Raw genomic sequence first — 17,431 nt, forward strand, 5'->3', positions numbered from 1 at the left:
TAATCATTTTGTTAGGTTCATTGTTATGCATGATTTAGATTGTTTATCCCTTTTTCCCGATTCTTACATAGCCTTTTAAAAAGTGTCAACCAATAAAGAAAGGCCAATTATATCAGATCCAGTATTACAAGAAAAGATGTTTAATTCATTCATGAGATTTTTATTTGTTTAGTTGAAAACAACAAGCATTACTTTTCTGCACTGTTAAGTGAAAAAAAAAATTACAACTACAAACATTGATGGATGCGAAAAAACGACACAGAATCATGTTGATGCTGTAAGGTCTGGAATTGTCTAATCCAAGCATACTAATTCTGGTGTACTCGCTTGATTTGTTAAAAACCAAAAACCAAAACGAAACAAATATACCACTCAGAGGAAGAAAACTATATGACAACAACAATTTAAATCGAAGTAAAAAGCTGTGATATTTCAATATAATAGATTATCTTTAGATTTAATAAAACTATTGATAAACAGCTGTGTTTAAGAACATGACGCATACGACCGACTTCGAGGCAAAAACAAGCTCGAGTTTTTTTGCAGCCTAAACGGTAAACCAGAATGTAGTAACAGTTCATCATTAAGAATAAATGAAAAGTATGACACGACTAAGATCTAGTTCAATGAAATTTCGATGGTCCCGAATCAAAACATTAGGATCCCGGACGCTAATTTGAAGCCTTGCTATGAAACGATAAAATCAGGAAACAATTATATACGAACAGGAATTCCTTCGTAGCGTTGTGAAAATCCATGACATGCATACAAACGGACAGTGATATATCATTATCAGATCATCAGAAGAGTCTACATACCTGAATTTGAAGAATATAAAGAGTGAGACCAACAACAAGGCGATAGAGATTGAGAAGCCGACCAGAGATATGTAGATGTGTAGATAATCATCTTCAACCTTTTTACTCACTTCCTAAAATGAATTGTATATATTTGTAAGAAAATATTGTATCAAATTGTATTGAACAATCTATTCTAAAAGATTATTTCATTATTAAAAATAAATGTTGACTGATATCAAGTAAAAGAAAATAAATGGTATGTATATCATGATGATATCTCTTTCTATCTATATGTGCATGTATATATTTTAATGCGTAGAACTTACTCTCTTAAACGATTCAAGACTTCAGATAGTTTCTAAGGTTAAGTATACATTTAGTATTAATTTTTAGCTACCTCTGGAGTCATATAACATTCGTCATATCTAGCAGTATACTTTCCAACGCTTGTATCATAATACCAAGTTCCATTCTCCGTACAATTTTTGTAGGCAAAAGCTAAGAGAAATAAAATTCCTATTAAACTACATGTCACATTGAGTTATACATTAAACATGACGAAACAACGAAAAATTACATGATGCATAGGATGAGAATAGATGTATAAACACACTTTTTCAGTCAAGGAGGGGACTAATAAATAAGTTCCGTCCCTCTTTAATTAAAATTGTTAAAATATCATTATTTCTCTGACGTCAGACTCTCTCTCGCGGACAATTATGACATCAATATGACTAAATGCACAAGTAATAATTAGGGAATAACCAATAAATGATAAAACAAAATATCAGAAACAATAGCGTGCTTAGTATGAAAACTTCAGAACTGTGAAATTTAAAGAGATATGATTACCCTAAATGTACAATGTTGGTGGTATTACAAGAGTTGCAATATAATTTCAGTTTAACAGTTACAAAATGTCAGGTTGATAGTGAAATTGACGATACACCTTATTTTTCTTTAATAATTACGTCTATATAGATTCTGTTATAACACCATCGGTCTTTGTACGCTGTGTTTATTGCTGTACAAATACCTTAATATTAATGGTTTTTTTTTATTCCTCCATGTCAATAAGTACAGATTTTTTTACAGACCTCATCGTATCATATGAATTTGTAACATTTAGAAAAATGGATTTAATGGTGAAGCGGAGTAATTCTAAGAAATTTTAAAGGATATGATTAGGTCTGCCCAGTTTATAATTCATGTCTCACATACACATACTCACATCGGGTGAAATGGTCAACCATCTATTTATTACCAAAAAACACACTGAATCTAGATACATGGATTTTAGGTCTGCGCACGTGTGTGCGTGTGTGTTTGTGTCAAAACGTAACATAATAAAGCTACAAATGTGTACTTTTAATTCACATTTGTAATTTATTAAAAAAGTGTATGAACATTGTAATTTGCTCCTATTCTGTCAGTGAGCAGAGCGGTAAAGATGAAGTTTTTTGGATTTTTTAATAATCAATTTTGTGAGACAATTTTACGGTCATCGTACCATTCATGTAATGATTTTCTAAACATCGCAGTGTTATGACTTTTTAAGACATAATTTGCCCTGGGAATTAACAGGTTTGAAAAACGTTAATAATGTAATAAAACATTAGAATTGCATGGTTATCGAGACCTCAAACAGACGTAAATAGTGATATACCGTAAGGCTTCAATCCCGGATAATTAGGACATGGCTTTTTCATTACTGTACCAGGGAGGGTGTAGTTCCAACAACCAAATATATCAAATGTTGTATTACAATATACATTACCTGAAAAAGAATAAAATAATTATTAAACATTTAAAAGAAAGAATGTTTAACGTCATTGAACGTCATAAGAGTTTGACAGAGTGTGAGCAACCATTACTGCTTACTAATATAAGCAGTATATAGTTGTGACTTGTATAAAAAGATTATTTTCCAAAGCCGCACTCAATTTAATACCTCAATTAATAGATGACAATAACAGACTACCTATGTTGTCTTATGTGCTTTAGTAGTAGTCTATCTAAATATCAGACAGAAAATGATTCATGCATGTCAAAAATCCGTCGTTCAGTTTTATTTCTTGTTTGAAGAAACCGTTACTAATCACATAACCAGTCTTAATAACTTGTACATGAAAAAGGCACTTTGTAGGAGTTATCGTTCTTGATTTGGTTTCATTTGGTTGATTTAAGTGGGAGATTTCTTAAACGTGCAGATATTAGAGCAGAAATGATTATCGTTATGTGGATGTATATCATATGTAGACTGAAAAAGTATCGCTTGTTTGGTGGATTTTTCTTCACACCATAAATGACTTTACTATTGGCAGTGTCTAAATTTTATGTGAACTGATACTTTAATCGCTCATTCTCAATATGCTATAGCAGATAAAAAAATTGTATCAAAGTAACCAAACATACATTTCCTTTCCTATCATCGTGGTAAAATGAAGTAATGGGTGACTTAATTGAAAAATTGAAAAACAGATGCTACCAATAAAGATTTGTCTACAAATTACCTTGGGCAGCTTGAGAATAAACCGTTACGTTAACGACCTTAAAACTAGAACGTAGAAGAGAAAGTATGACAACCAATGGACTAAAAAAGTATATAGAAAGACATTGACCCCTAACCCAGACTAACGAACTAACAAGAAATTTGCTTTTATATTTTGAGTCAAGAGAATGCAGAGTGACGATTGGCCCTTATTCAAAATTAATAGGGCCAGTAAAGGGGGAAAATGTTTAATAGTAATATTGATTTGTTAAAAATTATTTCAAAGGAACTTTTCAAATGACTTCACTCATAGCAGTGGTACAATACGTAAATCGAAACGAAGTTAAAACTTAATTATTTTAAATACTGGTGTTTGAATAAAATAGGGTTTTATACAATACAAATCATGATAAAGGATGATAAAATTTGATCTTTTATCTTTTAGCGACAGCTTTAAAAATAATTTAACCCCGTGCAGGTCCGGGTGTTAAAAGAATAGGCCTACAGCAGCGCTAAGCTTGTCGTAAAAGGCAACTAAATAGTGCTCAGAACCCTAGCTGGGGGCTAGGGCGCTTTTTCCACAGAGCAACTGAGATGTGTGCCCCAGGTGGTTGAATGGGGTACCCCTGGCGTGTTACATGCTGGGGTTGTCAGGCTATAATACAGAAAACCTGACCGCAAACCATAGTGGTGCACCGTGTTGGGAAAGATGTCACGTTCCTCGCACGTTAAAAACCCTACTGTGGTATTTTACCGGAGTGGAAACCATAGGGCTCCGCCACAAGAGGCTAAATTGCCCGACCCTACCCATCTCTCCTTATTTCCAGGGGCAATCAAAATTTGTCGACCCCATTGTCCTTGTGTCCCATCCCTTTTTCATTTCGTCATCATTTCATGTTCATTTTATTACCAATTTTCGTCTGAATATAGCTGAAATATTGCTGCTCGGACGTTAAACCCCAACAAACAAAAATAAAAATAATTTAAACTGTCATATATATATCAACCGAACAAACAATGCTTTTTCAATGAACATATGCTGTAACAGTTGTAATTTTCATATTCAGATCTGTACTTTAGAGAAAATCATCCATTTATCTCCCTCTAAAATCAACCAAATCTAAGACAATCCAGATTAATAACGCTTACAAAATGCTAATTTCATGTACAATCTGTATAAATTTTATCTCAAAAGCGCAAATGAAAAACTATAACTTGTATCTGATTCTGCATAAGAAATAAAAGTAGATTTAGTAGTCTTTTGGCATGTATGAATCACCTCCTGTCTGATTTTTATAAAGACTGCTACTTAAATATAACTTGATTTTTCAAATATTCAAATTTGGTCAAAGTCCATCTTTACCCCCATGAAAATGATTGTTCCTTGAATCCAATTGTAGATTTCTGATTACAATCACGGACAATTAGTCAATGTTATGAATCAACATTGATTTATCAAAGCAATTTTCCACTAAGTGAATATCTATATGAAGGCAAATCAAATTGACCCTAGAGGTCAACTATTCCTGACTGTATTGTTATTGACAGCTCATATCAAAATATGACAAATAAATACTACAACTACTAATAAGCATGACATGTGTTTTAATTACCAGTCTTTTTAAAAATCAGACAGAAGGTGATTCATGCATGTCAAAAACCCACAAAATTCAGTTTTATTTCTTGTTCAGACACAGTTACTGATCCTGTAACCAGTCTTAGTTTTTTCATTTGGCTGTTGCGCTTTAGAGATAAAATTTATATAGATTGTACATGAAATTAGCGTTTTGCAAGAGTTATCGTTCTTGATTTGCATTGATTTGGTTGGTTTTAGTGGGAGATAAATGCATGATTTTCCCAGAAGTACAGATAGCAATACAAAAAAGACTTATGTTCCCTAAAAATGTAGCATCTAAAGATAGAAAAAGACATTGTTTGTTCCGTGGGTTTTTCTGCACCATGAATCACCTCTACCATGGGCAGTGTCTGAATTTTAAATAGACTGGTATTTAGTATGATTTTCCATGCAATATAGTCTCGTAGATTTCCGGAGACTGCTTTCCGAAGAGTCATTAAACCAATCAGAACAGGCGATTACCTCGTCAAAACATATCTGACACTCCGTTTTCATCTGAAAAGTGGTATTCCTTGTGTTGAGTTCATGCACCGGGGTTAGTAATTCATATGCTGAATTCAGGAAATTGCTTTTGTTTGAAAACTAATTCGGGTCAAGACGCGATTTTATCACCCTTATTCTGTTATTGCAGCAAATAGCGATAAATCGCAAATATATCAAAATTTGCTCCAAATTTTGACAAGAACATATTTCTTTTTCTGCTGTAATCATTCATCAACAAAAGACCATTTATACTAATTAGAGAAGCATAATGGCATCATACGAAATTTGATTCAAGTCAATCACATCACAACCATGTGCCATATAATGATTGCTAATACATACTACAAAATAAGCAGACAAGTTGATTCATACACATATTCTGAGGTCAACAACATAGCGAAATTAATCAAGTTCTGGGAAAGAAATCTTGTTTTCATAAAGCTGTGTAAAAATAAGCCGACATTACGTGATGTATGACATTCCTATATAATTCCTCTGATATCAAACATGAAAGTGCAAACAAAAACTACTGAAACAATTAATTTCAATTTTATGGTGTTGTTTGTCGATGTGTTTATTTTACTTCTGCTAAAATTTACATATTTTAGTAAAACTAAAACACGAATAAGTAAACCACCTTATAACAACATGTTTATCGTGGTGAATGTTATTTAAACACTGAGGAAGTTTGTTACTTTTTTCTATAATTTTAGTTCCCATTTTAAATAAAATATTGATATTAAGTGTTGCATTGTAGAATGTAGAATTGTAGGCACTGGCACTAAACCAACAAAGTCTCATGTGCTTGTATTAGTAACTCATATTATTATTTACAAACAAAATATGGTTCCATCAATCTTGACTTTGTACTTAACAGGTTAGTGATACGAAACCTACAGGTCAGCGATACGAAGCCTACAATACTGTGACCTCGACGGTAAAATAATGATTTCAATTGGACTTTATCAAAATAAGTATCACATAAGATACATATTTCTAGTGATGGCCGAACTATTGAATTTGTTCTATTGCAAGCTATGTGACTAATACTCTGTCACAAAATTTATTTGCTTAATTCAGGTGAAATTTGTGTGAAAATCATGTGAAATAATAATTTTGCCTTTGTATGCTTATCTTTTTCAATGAAAGTCAAGAGTCAAAAACATAATGTATAATAAAAGTAATGACATTGTGGTGGTGTCCAGATTTCCGGTTTTTTCCTGAATTTTTCATTTGTTTTACGGACTGACCGCTTGAATAATCCTTTTAAAAAGTCTTGATTCTATCAGTTCGGTAATTTTTCATTGCCCTTCATTTTTTAAAGGATTCTAGATTACATTCAAAATCTCCTAAAGACTGCCCAATTATCAATTGCAATATAACACAGTACGATATAAAGTAAAATGAAAATTGTATAAACGGATGAAACTCTTTTGACAATGCAATAACCAAAATATTATTACGAGTGCCGAGGAACGCCTAGATTTAAAGAGAAATTGTTCCGCGCACGAGTTAAATCTATATGTGTTCTTGGCACGAGTGATCATATTTTGGTTATTCACGATATCCAATTGATTATCCTATTTATTATATTGATTTCCTCCATTATTTATCACTAGTTGCAATATAAATTTCATGATAATGAATTAGTGAACAATAGCCGGTTAAAAGGTAAAAAGGAACCAAATATAAATAAAATATAAATGAAACATAAAAAAATATTGAAAAATGATTTTAAAAAAACAAATTTTGTGAACGGCGGATTGATATTCATGATGTGAAGTTTTGGCGAGAGAAAGTGCGAGAGTAAAATTACCGAATTTATTTCACAGTATGAATTATAGACTTTTTTTTAACACGGGAACATTCGGTAAATTACTGATACCTATGTAATAAAACAATATAAATTCACTGCATCGTACATGAAGTTGTCTCTGTTGACAATCTTCATACCCCGTGCAAAGTAATCAAATATATATAAAAAAAACATGTATCATTTTGACTTAAGTCTGTTAATATGTTTGGTAGCACTTGGTTTCTCATCAGACAAATCAAAGTAAAAAGGAGAGACAAATAACAGATAATACCGAGAACATAGTAACTTATTTGTCAGTAAGACATAATACAAAGATCATAATAGTAACATATTCTAAATCTTGCTTCCTAGTGTACTAGATAAATAGATTGACCATAATTTTATTTGCTTTATCAGGATATCAGATTGCAAATGAGTTTTTTATACGATTTCATTAACGCAATGTCGTTTTAGAGTCTTATCATAGTGACCCATTTCCCTTGACTCTGAAGTCATTTAATGACACTTAAGATTTAAGGAAATTTTGAAAGATTAGTACTTACGACTTCAGTACTGACGCTGGTGTTAAATTGGTAGACAGGCCCGATGGACAGGGGTTAGATTTTAGAAGGTAACTTTTTGTAGATGAATTATTGTGTTCCGTTCATTGGTTATTTGATTTGGTACAGTCAAAGTCAAATGTTTTATTGATAAATATATTATCTAAATAATCGGCGTTACGTCATAATACATTTCTTAACAAAGACATGCGTCACAGTGAAGTTTAAGTTAACACTCGATTTGATTTATTTTCAACAATCTAATATTAACAATTCAAGAAATCAAAAAAAGTTGTTACATATCCCTCTTTTGACTACCCTAGACTAGACTCGGCGGATGTTTCTAGAAAAGCAGAGGACGCTGACCCTACCGATGCACCTGATCAATGCTCCCAGTTTTTAGTGGAGTCTGAGCGGCTCATTTGCTTTTGTTACTTTCTATGTATTATTTTGTTATGTCATGTTCTTTGTTGTGACTACGCTTTATCATATTGGTTCTTTTTCTATTCGACACAAATGCTAGCATTACTTAAGAAATTAAGGTTTAGTGTATCAGCTACAATTTTTTTTATCTATTCTTCCTACCTATTTAGGAGTATTATTCAATATAACACAACAGATAACACAATTTTAAGAAAAAAAATAATTGAACAAAATACTACCCGGCATAATCAAAATTTATGTGTCGTACATGTATATTCATCACACTAAATTGAAATTGCAAATTTGTTTCGAGAATAATGTCTCATGATCATGGGCCGTGATTTATTTTATTTAACCAACATATAAAGTCCCACAGACAATTTATAGCTAATGTTTTGACTTAATTAGGTTCGATCTTATTGATCTTACACTCATTTTAGGTAAAACAAATAACGAATGACTTCAATAAAAATCAAAATCAAAATGTTTCTATTGTTGTGCATTAAATTATGTTGTAGGTAGAACGGTACTATTTCTCATTATTTTAGGTTGGCCTTTTGTGTATCCTACTTAAGTAAATACTTTCTGACACTGTGATTGAACAAAGTGTGCTAACACCCATAACGTTTTATTAATTCCAGGCATTATTATACTTTTGAAAAATTACATTATATTTTTTTGAAAACCATTTTATATAAATATTATGATTTTTTTTAAATTTATGCAACATTTGCAGAAAAGGGGGGACTTTGACCCCAAACATTATCTGCTCAAAATATCACAGAACGGAGACGGTTATGTTATGACTTTGATCACAATTTTAGTAAGGGAAATGAAGATTTGACTGGAAAAAATCAGTTTATAGCTCTGTCATTGTTTAAAGGGGTGAATTTTCCAAACGTTTTACTATTGTTGCCTATGGAAAATAATATCGTTCTATCTGTAACTAGAACCACATATGTATATCGAATGTGTTTGGCCTTATAGGTCACGCGTACTCCTAATGGTGACATGTCACCAAATGAGTGTACCTATCTTTACTTTGTTGTAACTGGAACCGCATGGTTATATTGTTTGGCCTAAAAGGTCACATGCACTTATAATGGTTACTTATCATATAGATCTCACGCTCCAACGATTATCATGTAATCTAGGAACACAATAAAACTCCAAGCATAACAAATTAATCGTATCAAAACTCAATAAACTTCTTTTCACGAGGTCTGTTTTATCACTTACACCGAATCATCTCATTGTATATTCTACTCATTTAAATACAATTATTCAATACCTAACAAAAATATATGCTTTATAATAATGCTTGGTTGTTAATGGCTTTACGTGCTTTTCTTCAAAAACAAATTTATGTTATTAAATCTTGTCTAAATGCACTAATAATTGGAGTTGAAGAAGTTGAATACAGGTTAATGAGAATAATTATTGATTTAAATCACAATAGGATGGAATACATCTAATAAAATCACAAATGTGTAAGCCAGAAACACTAAAAGGACAGCAGAAAAAAGAACAAAATCGTATATCTCAATACAACTAAAAAAACATTTAGATACAACGAACATCAAGAACCAAAGTAAAACTCGGAGGTGAAATCATGTGCACCGGAGGCACAAGAAGTTCTTTATTCTTGCAGATCTTCAACGTCCCCTTTTGATTTTCAGAACAGTGAAAGAGAAAGATTATCTATGACAGATTTCAGATTTACAGTCTTTGTTCACACATAAGGAAAGGAAAGGGACAAAAGGCAATCTGTGATCAACTCTATTCTTGTAAAATACAGTGAAATTTATGAAGCCTGCATCTTGCATATCATATCGGTGTATAAATCTTAATTCATCTGTCAGCGAATGTTTAACATTAGGAATAGAAAGAATTCTAAACCATTTGAAATTTAATGTATCAAAGACTTCAATTAGAAGTCATTTTACACTCTATCAAACATGTCTTTGGTTTGAACAAAAACAGGAAGAAAACCAACACTACTGCTGCTTTATGAACTCTTGACATGTGTTTTATATAAAAGATGTTAAGACCTAACACGGAAAAAAGAGCTATCAAGAATCGTTTTCTGTTTTCAATACTAGTTGATGATAAAAATATGCTATCATAAAAGAAAATGATCTCTAGGGGTCTCTAATGTTTCCAAAATATTGTATATTTGTACATGGAAATAATTGTAACTGATTTTTTTTCAAGGAATCTGACGTAATGGTTCCCCTCAGACATGTTAAGTTACATATTTTGTATAACTTGGTCAGGCCTCCTGTCGCCATTTCATGCATTGCTACTCAGACCACGAAGTAAGTAGCCGAAAACAAAAAGGCATACTGATTTATGCTTTATATTTCTATTTTTGACAGGGAAACGATTCCAAATATAGTAAAGGGGTGTAAGACCTTGAATACCAACTCTTGAATAATTATGAATTCATTCGGTCAGTTGACAAAACAGTTAAAATCCCAATCGGAAAATTAATAAATAATGATCATTTCAAACCCCATTATGGTTTATTCGATTTATTGACATGCTTTCCCACATGTTTGTATCGTCTCCTCATTTAAAAATTGTCGTTATTTGATTGTGTTTTGGTTCTATTTCATTTATTTGTATCGTGTGAACTGTTTTACTAAGTCTTTTCATACAAATTTTTTTTTAAAAAAATTGTCCAAATTTAATTTTAATTAAATTTCAGACTGATCCGAATATTTACTATCTTATTGATATATCTGTGCACTTCTAAAGCCATATATATGACCTTGAAGGCTCATTACGATAACTGCGTTTTAAGATGTAAATATCAATCTTAAATTCTATATACAAATGAACGTAGGACTAATTAACAAAATTACGCAAAAACTGATAACATTATGTAAAGCCTAAGTTCAGGTACTTTAAGAATGTTTGTCACAAAAATGTACTTTAATGCTTCACATGTGAAATTCAGTTAGGATATTAACCCGAATAATCCAGTCCTGATTTACACATGAGCCATTAGATTATCATAGATGATATCTTTGGCAGTGTTTGTCAATGACAAATGATCAGCTTTTTTCAAACTAATTCGTATTTCTACAAGAGTAATAAACATACATACAGACACATATTTGCAACATATGTTTTTTTCATATTTTGTTTAACATATCCAAAACATATGTTTTTTTCAATGTTGTTTTCATATGCACAGGATCAACATGAAAAATACATGAAAAAAAACTGTAAATAAACATCACATTGAATTTATATGTTTCCAATTTTACATATAATATATAAAAATAGTTAGGCATGATTTTTTATGAAGTTGAAACAAATGAAATCGTGTGTTGCAATATTTCTTTGACATATTTTGTTACGTTTCAGGAACATAATCTTTTTGCACCAGAAACTATCTTTGAGTCTTTTTTTACATCTCCACATAGATACCTAATTCATTTAAATACATTGTAATTAGGTTGTGGTACTTTGCATAGTAATTTCCTATTTCCATTTAAAATCAAGTACAATGTATCTAAGTTAATTTAACATTTAAGATCCAATCTCCACATTATAAAAACCTTGATGAATTTCAATGTTGTCAATGGAATTACTCTGAAATCGACAAGGAAATAACTTTGCTGATATAAATAAAGATTTAATTTCATTATCCAATTTCCAGCACCATTGTTCAGCACTTGCATTGGTACAATTGGCTTACTATATGTGTATATTATTTTGGTTATTTCAACTTTTTTTTACGGTTGTTTCTTTTTTTTAGTCGCTGTCCATGATTTAATACAGTTTTCCAGCGATTATTTGTGTGCTATTCAGATTGATCGGCTTTAATCCACGACCATGATTATATTATAATTGTGTAATGTTTTCCATGTTGGCTTAGTTATTGGTCCAAGCCTAGCCATATTGAAATGAGACGTAGCCAAAGTCCAATATGGCTAGCCGAGGACCAACAACTCAGCCAATATGGAAAAAAACTTACGGAATTATACTGTTATTGACTAGCTAGCCCAAGATGACGCATTTGACTGGTAAATGCCGTATTGGACGGCTAAATCCCGCATTGCCACAATTTTGTATAGTTTTGGCGATAGATCATACTTTGGCTAATATTCGAACGTTAGTTAATAATATATAATACATTTACGCAGGTAAATTTTACATTTAGTGTTAGTGTTTGTAAGAATCAGGCAAAATGGGAAAAATCAGAAACATGCATGTCAAAACCCCACCGACCTGACAATAAATATCACTCAAGGATGCTTTCTCTATTTGAAAAGACCATTAATTGCCCTCTACATTACTGGCTTTCCTCTGAAATTTTTCAGTAGAATGTTAGAAAAATGAGGTTTCTGACAGAGTTATCTGCCCTTGAAATGTTCATTTTTAGTGCATAACAATAAAGTTGAAACTCAATGGTGTAGCATGATATGGAAAATATTGTTTGTTTTCATTGATTTTGCTGGTACAAATAGTCGAATTACACTATCAAAATGATGTTTTTTATACCATGTTTCACCCACTGCCTGATTCTTACAGGGACTGACACTTAAAAGCACCATCTGACAGCAAATCTTCCGAAGTATCCATCAGAAATAAACAAAGATGTTTTGATCTGTTCTTTGCATCATGATTTAACCATTGAAGGGACATTTTTGGACTGATAATTATATTATAGTTCATTACATCAATATCATCGTATTAAAGTAACTACGGTGCTGCTTTTGAACCGTTTCAATGCAACAAACCTTAATATTTCAAAGCTATCATAGCTTGTTATTTCTTTTCACATGTCTAACTTGTTGATAATTTAATAAACTCACGGCATGAAGTTGTTACAAGTGTTACAAATCAAATACCAATTTAGCTATCGAGGATGGTATTAACCTTTTCACGAGTATTTTGCATAAAACGGAAAATGACGAGGACCAAGAATGTTATTTATCGTGTCTGATTAACTTCTGTCATTTAGTGATATACTGAAATTTCTTAAACTTGAATATGATAAGGCAACATGTATATTAGCATTATCGAAAAGTAAAACTCATTTTTGATTGAAATACACTTTGCAAAATTTCAATGATCTTGATGTTCATCGATGGAATATAAAAATATCTGTGTCAATTTTGTTAAAAAACAAAGATTTTATGCCTGCACAAGTAAAAATGCAGAAGTGATATAAAACTAACGTTCGGAATGAAAACCAATTACTACACTGAATAGTAGAACAAAGAGTGTTACCAATTGGATGAAAACGTTAAATAAATTTGATTGAATGAAATATTGCTCATTAATTGTACTTGTTTGTAAGAATCAGGCAAAGTAGGAAAATCAGAAAGATGCATGCCAAAAACCAACCGATTTTACAATGTAATATCAATCAATGGTACTGTCTCTATTTGGAAAGACCATTATTTGCCCTCTACATCACTGGCTTTGCTCTGATTTTTTTTCAATAGAATGTTAGAAAAATAAGCTTTTTGAGAGTTATCTGCCCTTGAAATGTTCATTTTCAGTGCAGTACAATGAAATTGTAACTCCATGGGCCAGCATGAAATGGAATATCTTGTCTGTTTTCCTAGAATCTGGTGGTACAAATAGTTAAAATACACTATCAAAATGATGGTTTTTTTCATACCATGTGTCACATACTCCCTGATTCTTATTGGGACTAACACTTAATAGCTAAAAATACCATTAACTGTTGCTTTATATAAATAATATTTTAATAACTCTTATGATTCTTCATTTAACATAGAGAATCTTAAAAAAAGAGAATTTGTGCAACGTCAAGAAGTAAGGTATCGTACTGATTGACAAGTATGATCAATGCTACATTTATATACAGAATGATCATACGTGAATTATTTGAAAGCAGATGTGTTTCCCATTGATTAAAATCATAAATACGAAAAAGAAAAGCAAATCTTAAATTTCACTTATTCAAGAAAAAATAATAAAAATATGTATAACCACAATACCGACGGTACTTTTTAGACAGTGTGTATTAGTATAACTGTTGTAAAAAAATATGTTTTCAAAACTGACATTCATTAAAGAGTTAAACGTACGACATCAATTGTTCATTTTTACTCTTCGTAGACAATGAATTGTGCAATTTTTTTTATGATATGATTATCATATTTTATGATAATGATTAACTATTGGCATCAATTATTGTTATGCTGAGATCGGTTATTATTATAATGAGATGACTTGTTATGCTGAGATCAGTTATTGCTATGCTGAGATCAATAATTGTTATGCTGAGATCAGTAATGCTCTGCCGAGTCCAGTAATTGTTATGCTGAGATTAGCATTTGTAATGCTGACATCAGTAAGTTATTCTTAGATCAGTAATTTTTTTTCTGAGATCATTTATTGTTATGCTACAATCAGTTATTGTTATGCTGACATCAGTTATTGTTATGCTGACATCAGCTATTGTTATGCTGAGATCAGTTATCGTTATGCTGCGATTAGTTATTGTTTTGCTAAAACCAGAAATTGTTATGCTGACATCAGTTATCGTTATGCTGAGATTAGGTATTGTTTTGCTGAGATCAGTAATTGTATACTGAGATCAATAGTTGTAATGCTGAGATCAGGTTTGGTTATGCTGAGACCAGTTACTGTTATGCTAAGATCAGTTTCTGTTATGCTGAGATCATAAGTTCTTTTGCTGAGATCAGTAATTGTTATAATCAGATCAGTTTCCGTTATGCAGAGATCAGTTTCTGTTATGTTAAGATCAGTTATTGTTATGCTGAGATCAGTTGTTGGTATGCTGTGAACAGTTATTATTATGCTGACATCAGTTATTATTCTGCTGAGATCAGTTTTTGTCATGCTGAGATCATTATTTCTTTTGCATAGATCATTAGTTCTTTGCCGAGATCAATAAATGTTTTGCTGACATCAGTTGTTGTTTTACTGAGATCAGTTTCTGTTATGTTGAGATCCGTTATTGGTATGCTGAGATCAGTAGTTGTTTTGCTGATATCAGCTGAGATCTGTTATTGTTATGCTAACATCAGTTATTGTTTTACTGAGATCATTAATTATTTTGCTGAGATCAGTTATTGTTATGCTGAGATCAGTAGTTGTTTTGCTGATATCAGTTATTGTTATGCTAAGATCAGTTATTGCTATGCTACGATCAGTAATTGTTATGGTGCAATCGGTTATTGTTATGCTGAGATTGGTAATTGTTATGCTACAATCAGTAGTTGTTATGGTAAGATCAGGAATCGTTATGCTACAATGCTACGGCTGAGATCGGGAAAAGGTTTTGTTCCCTATGTCGTAAAAGGGAAAATGTCAGTATCGAGACCAGTTGTTGAATGTTATTTCTTCATATCATAACATCGGAACAAGATCAATTCTACCCTTGGTTTGTGTTATTTCGTTTTAAGAAAGATATGAAATTATTAATGACAATATGACAAGTTTCATCTGCTGTATATATGATTGATCACCTGTTTTCTATTAAAATCAAATTAACGAGAAAACTTTTTGGTGGCACTAAAACTGATGAATCAATTGACTAAAAGCGATTATTTGTTTAAATAAACATAACAAATGAATGTTCTTAAAATATACAGAAAAATGAATGTCGGCATAAAATTATATAATAAAATTAATTAAAATTATTCGTTACCAAATGTGCTTGAGTATTAGTTTAACAACTATTTTAAGGACACTCAAATCATTACTCGAGATAATGATCTGCGTACTTATGCAAATTATCATATAAATAACATGTGTTATTCAATTTCGTAACTAATTAACTTTTTTGTTGATTTTGCCATAATTTGCATTATTTGTTTCTCGGTTAATGAGGTATACATAATGCATACAAGTACTTAGTAATATGTGATATTAACTTAATATCTTTTCGGTATTATATTAGATTTTATTATTAGTTGAACTTCGTCCTGGATCAAGTCGTTAAATCAGAGCACTTTTAACAAATGAAAGTGTAATGACTGGAAAGAGTAACCAAAGGAAGCAAACTTCAAGCGGAAATCAACGGAATATATTCTAAGGGTAAAGATTGGACAGGAAAACAGACACACACAGCAAATCGCATAAAATAACCAAGATGACACGTACATAGAAACATAAATAAATGAACGACCCGGACTCTACTAAAAGTTTGGAACATGGACCATGTGCAACGGTAGGGTAAGCTTCATCTGCATTTTTAGAAACACTCGATGAGTTGCTCGTAGAAGTATAGTTTCCAATGGAGCTGACTGCATCATTTTATATCCTGAACATTTCTATTCTTTTTCATTTTTACTTTTTGTTCGACTAGCTACCTTAGCCTTATAAAAGCACCGCATCCTTGGTGGTATAACTAACGACCAATACATCAGCTTAGACAGACGCTTACAACAAACCAGTAAGAGTAACACTGTTAATCTTGGATGATGTTCAAAGAAATGTAATTACAATTTCACGCAGTTTACAGCTACAGAAAATAATCATTCTTTTTATTTACATAAAATCAAGTATATTTTAATCTCATTACATAGAATATTTATATCTGAATTATAAAGATATATCCTTTTTTTTCAAGAAAACACAGAACTTCTGAATGTCTATACTTGAAGAAAGCCAATCAATGACTAACACTAACAATAGTGCATTCTGACTACGAGAACCGGTTTTATTTTTGAATAAACTGTTTAATATTGATGTTTCAAATGATTCGATTGAAAGATATTTTAGTTCTTTGTTTTGTTTTAGCTATAGCTGTTACACTCTGATTCTTCGTTGTGTTTTGTTTTAGTTTATTTTAAGTTTCAGGTTTTTCTGTTTAGTTAAGTTTTGATATTAGTTATGAAACTTCATTATATTAGAATTAGTGTTTTTGTCGTTTTAAAGTATGTTATCATTACTACATGTTACGGTTATTAGAATTCCGATTCACTGTGAAGTGTAAACTTTATCATAGCAGTATGACACCAGTCTAATGGACAATGTCATACTTGCGGTAATGGTAACATAATTTAATTAAAGTAGATATCTAATCAAACACACCTTATGAAGTGGTAATAAAGGTCTTCACTTACATCTTTGTATTCTTTCTTATTTTAATTTCAAACCATGCATGTTGGCACAGTTCCGCATCTTACATGCATCCGATGGAAATACTTATCTATTTCAATGTAAATACGATACTGTCGTCGAGAATATTCTTTCGTGGAAGTAAGTATATCAAATATTTTT

General features: G+C 31.4%; 1 protein-coding gene and 1 pseudogene across 5 annotated transcripts in view; one reads left to right on the forward strand and one right to left on the reverse strand.

Annotated features, from left to right (window-relative positions):
• LOC148603237 (calcitonin receptor-like) overlaps positions 1-17,431 on the reverse strand; it is an 83,500-nt gene that overhangs the window by 30,143 nt on the left and 35,926 nt on the right. For all 5 annotated transcript variants that reach the window (XM_088551545.1, XM_088551546.1, XM_088551544.1 and 2 more), the window contains 3 exons: positions 2,467-2,577; positions 1,198-1,298; positions 819-931 (listed from right to left, as the gene is read on the reverse strand). In XM_088551545.1, coding sequence (XP_088407671.1) covers positions 819-931; positions 1,198-1,298; positions 2,467-2,577 — 325 coding nt within the window. The remainder of the gene's footprint in view (positions 1-818; positions 932-1,197; positions 1,299-2,466; positions 2,578-17,431) is intronic.
• Positions 14,401-14,987, forward strand: LOC148603238 (uncharacterized; annotated as a pseudogene).

This window comes from Perna viridis, chromosome 11, assembly GCF_037379345.1.
Source record: "Perna viridis isolate PV_CMFRI_1.1 ecotype Kerala chromosome 11, ASM3737934v1, whole genome shotgun sequence".
NCBI classification, from domain to species: domain Eukaryota; kingdom Metazoa; phylum Mollusca; class Bivalvia; order Mytilida; family Mytilidae; genus Perna; species Perna viridis.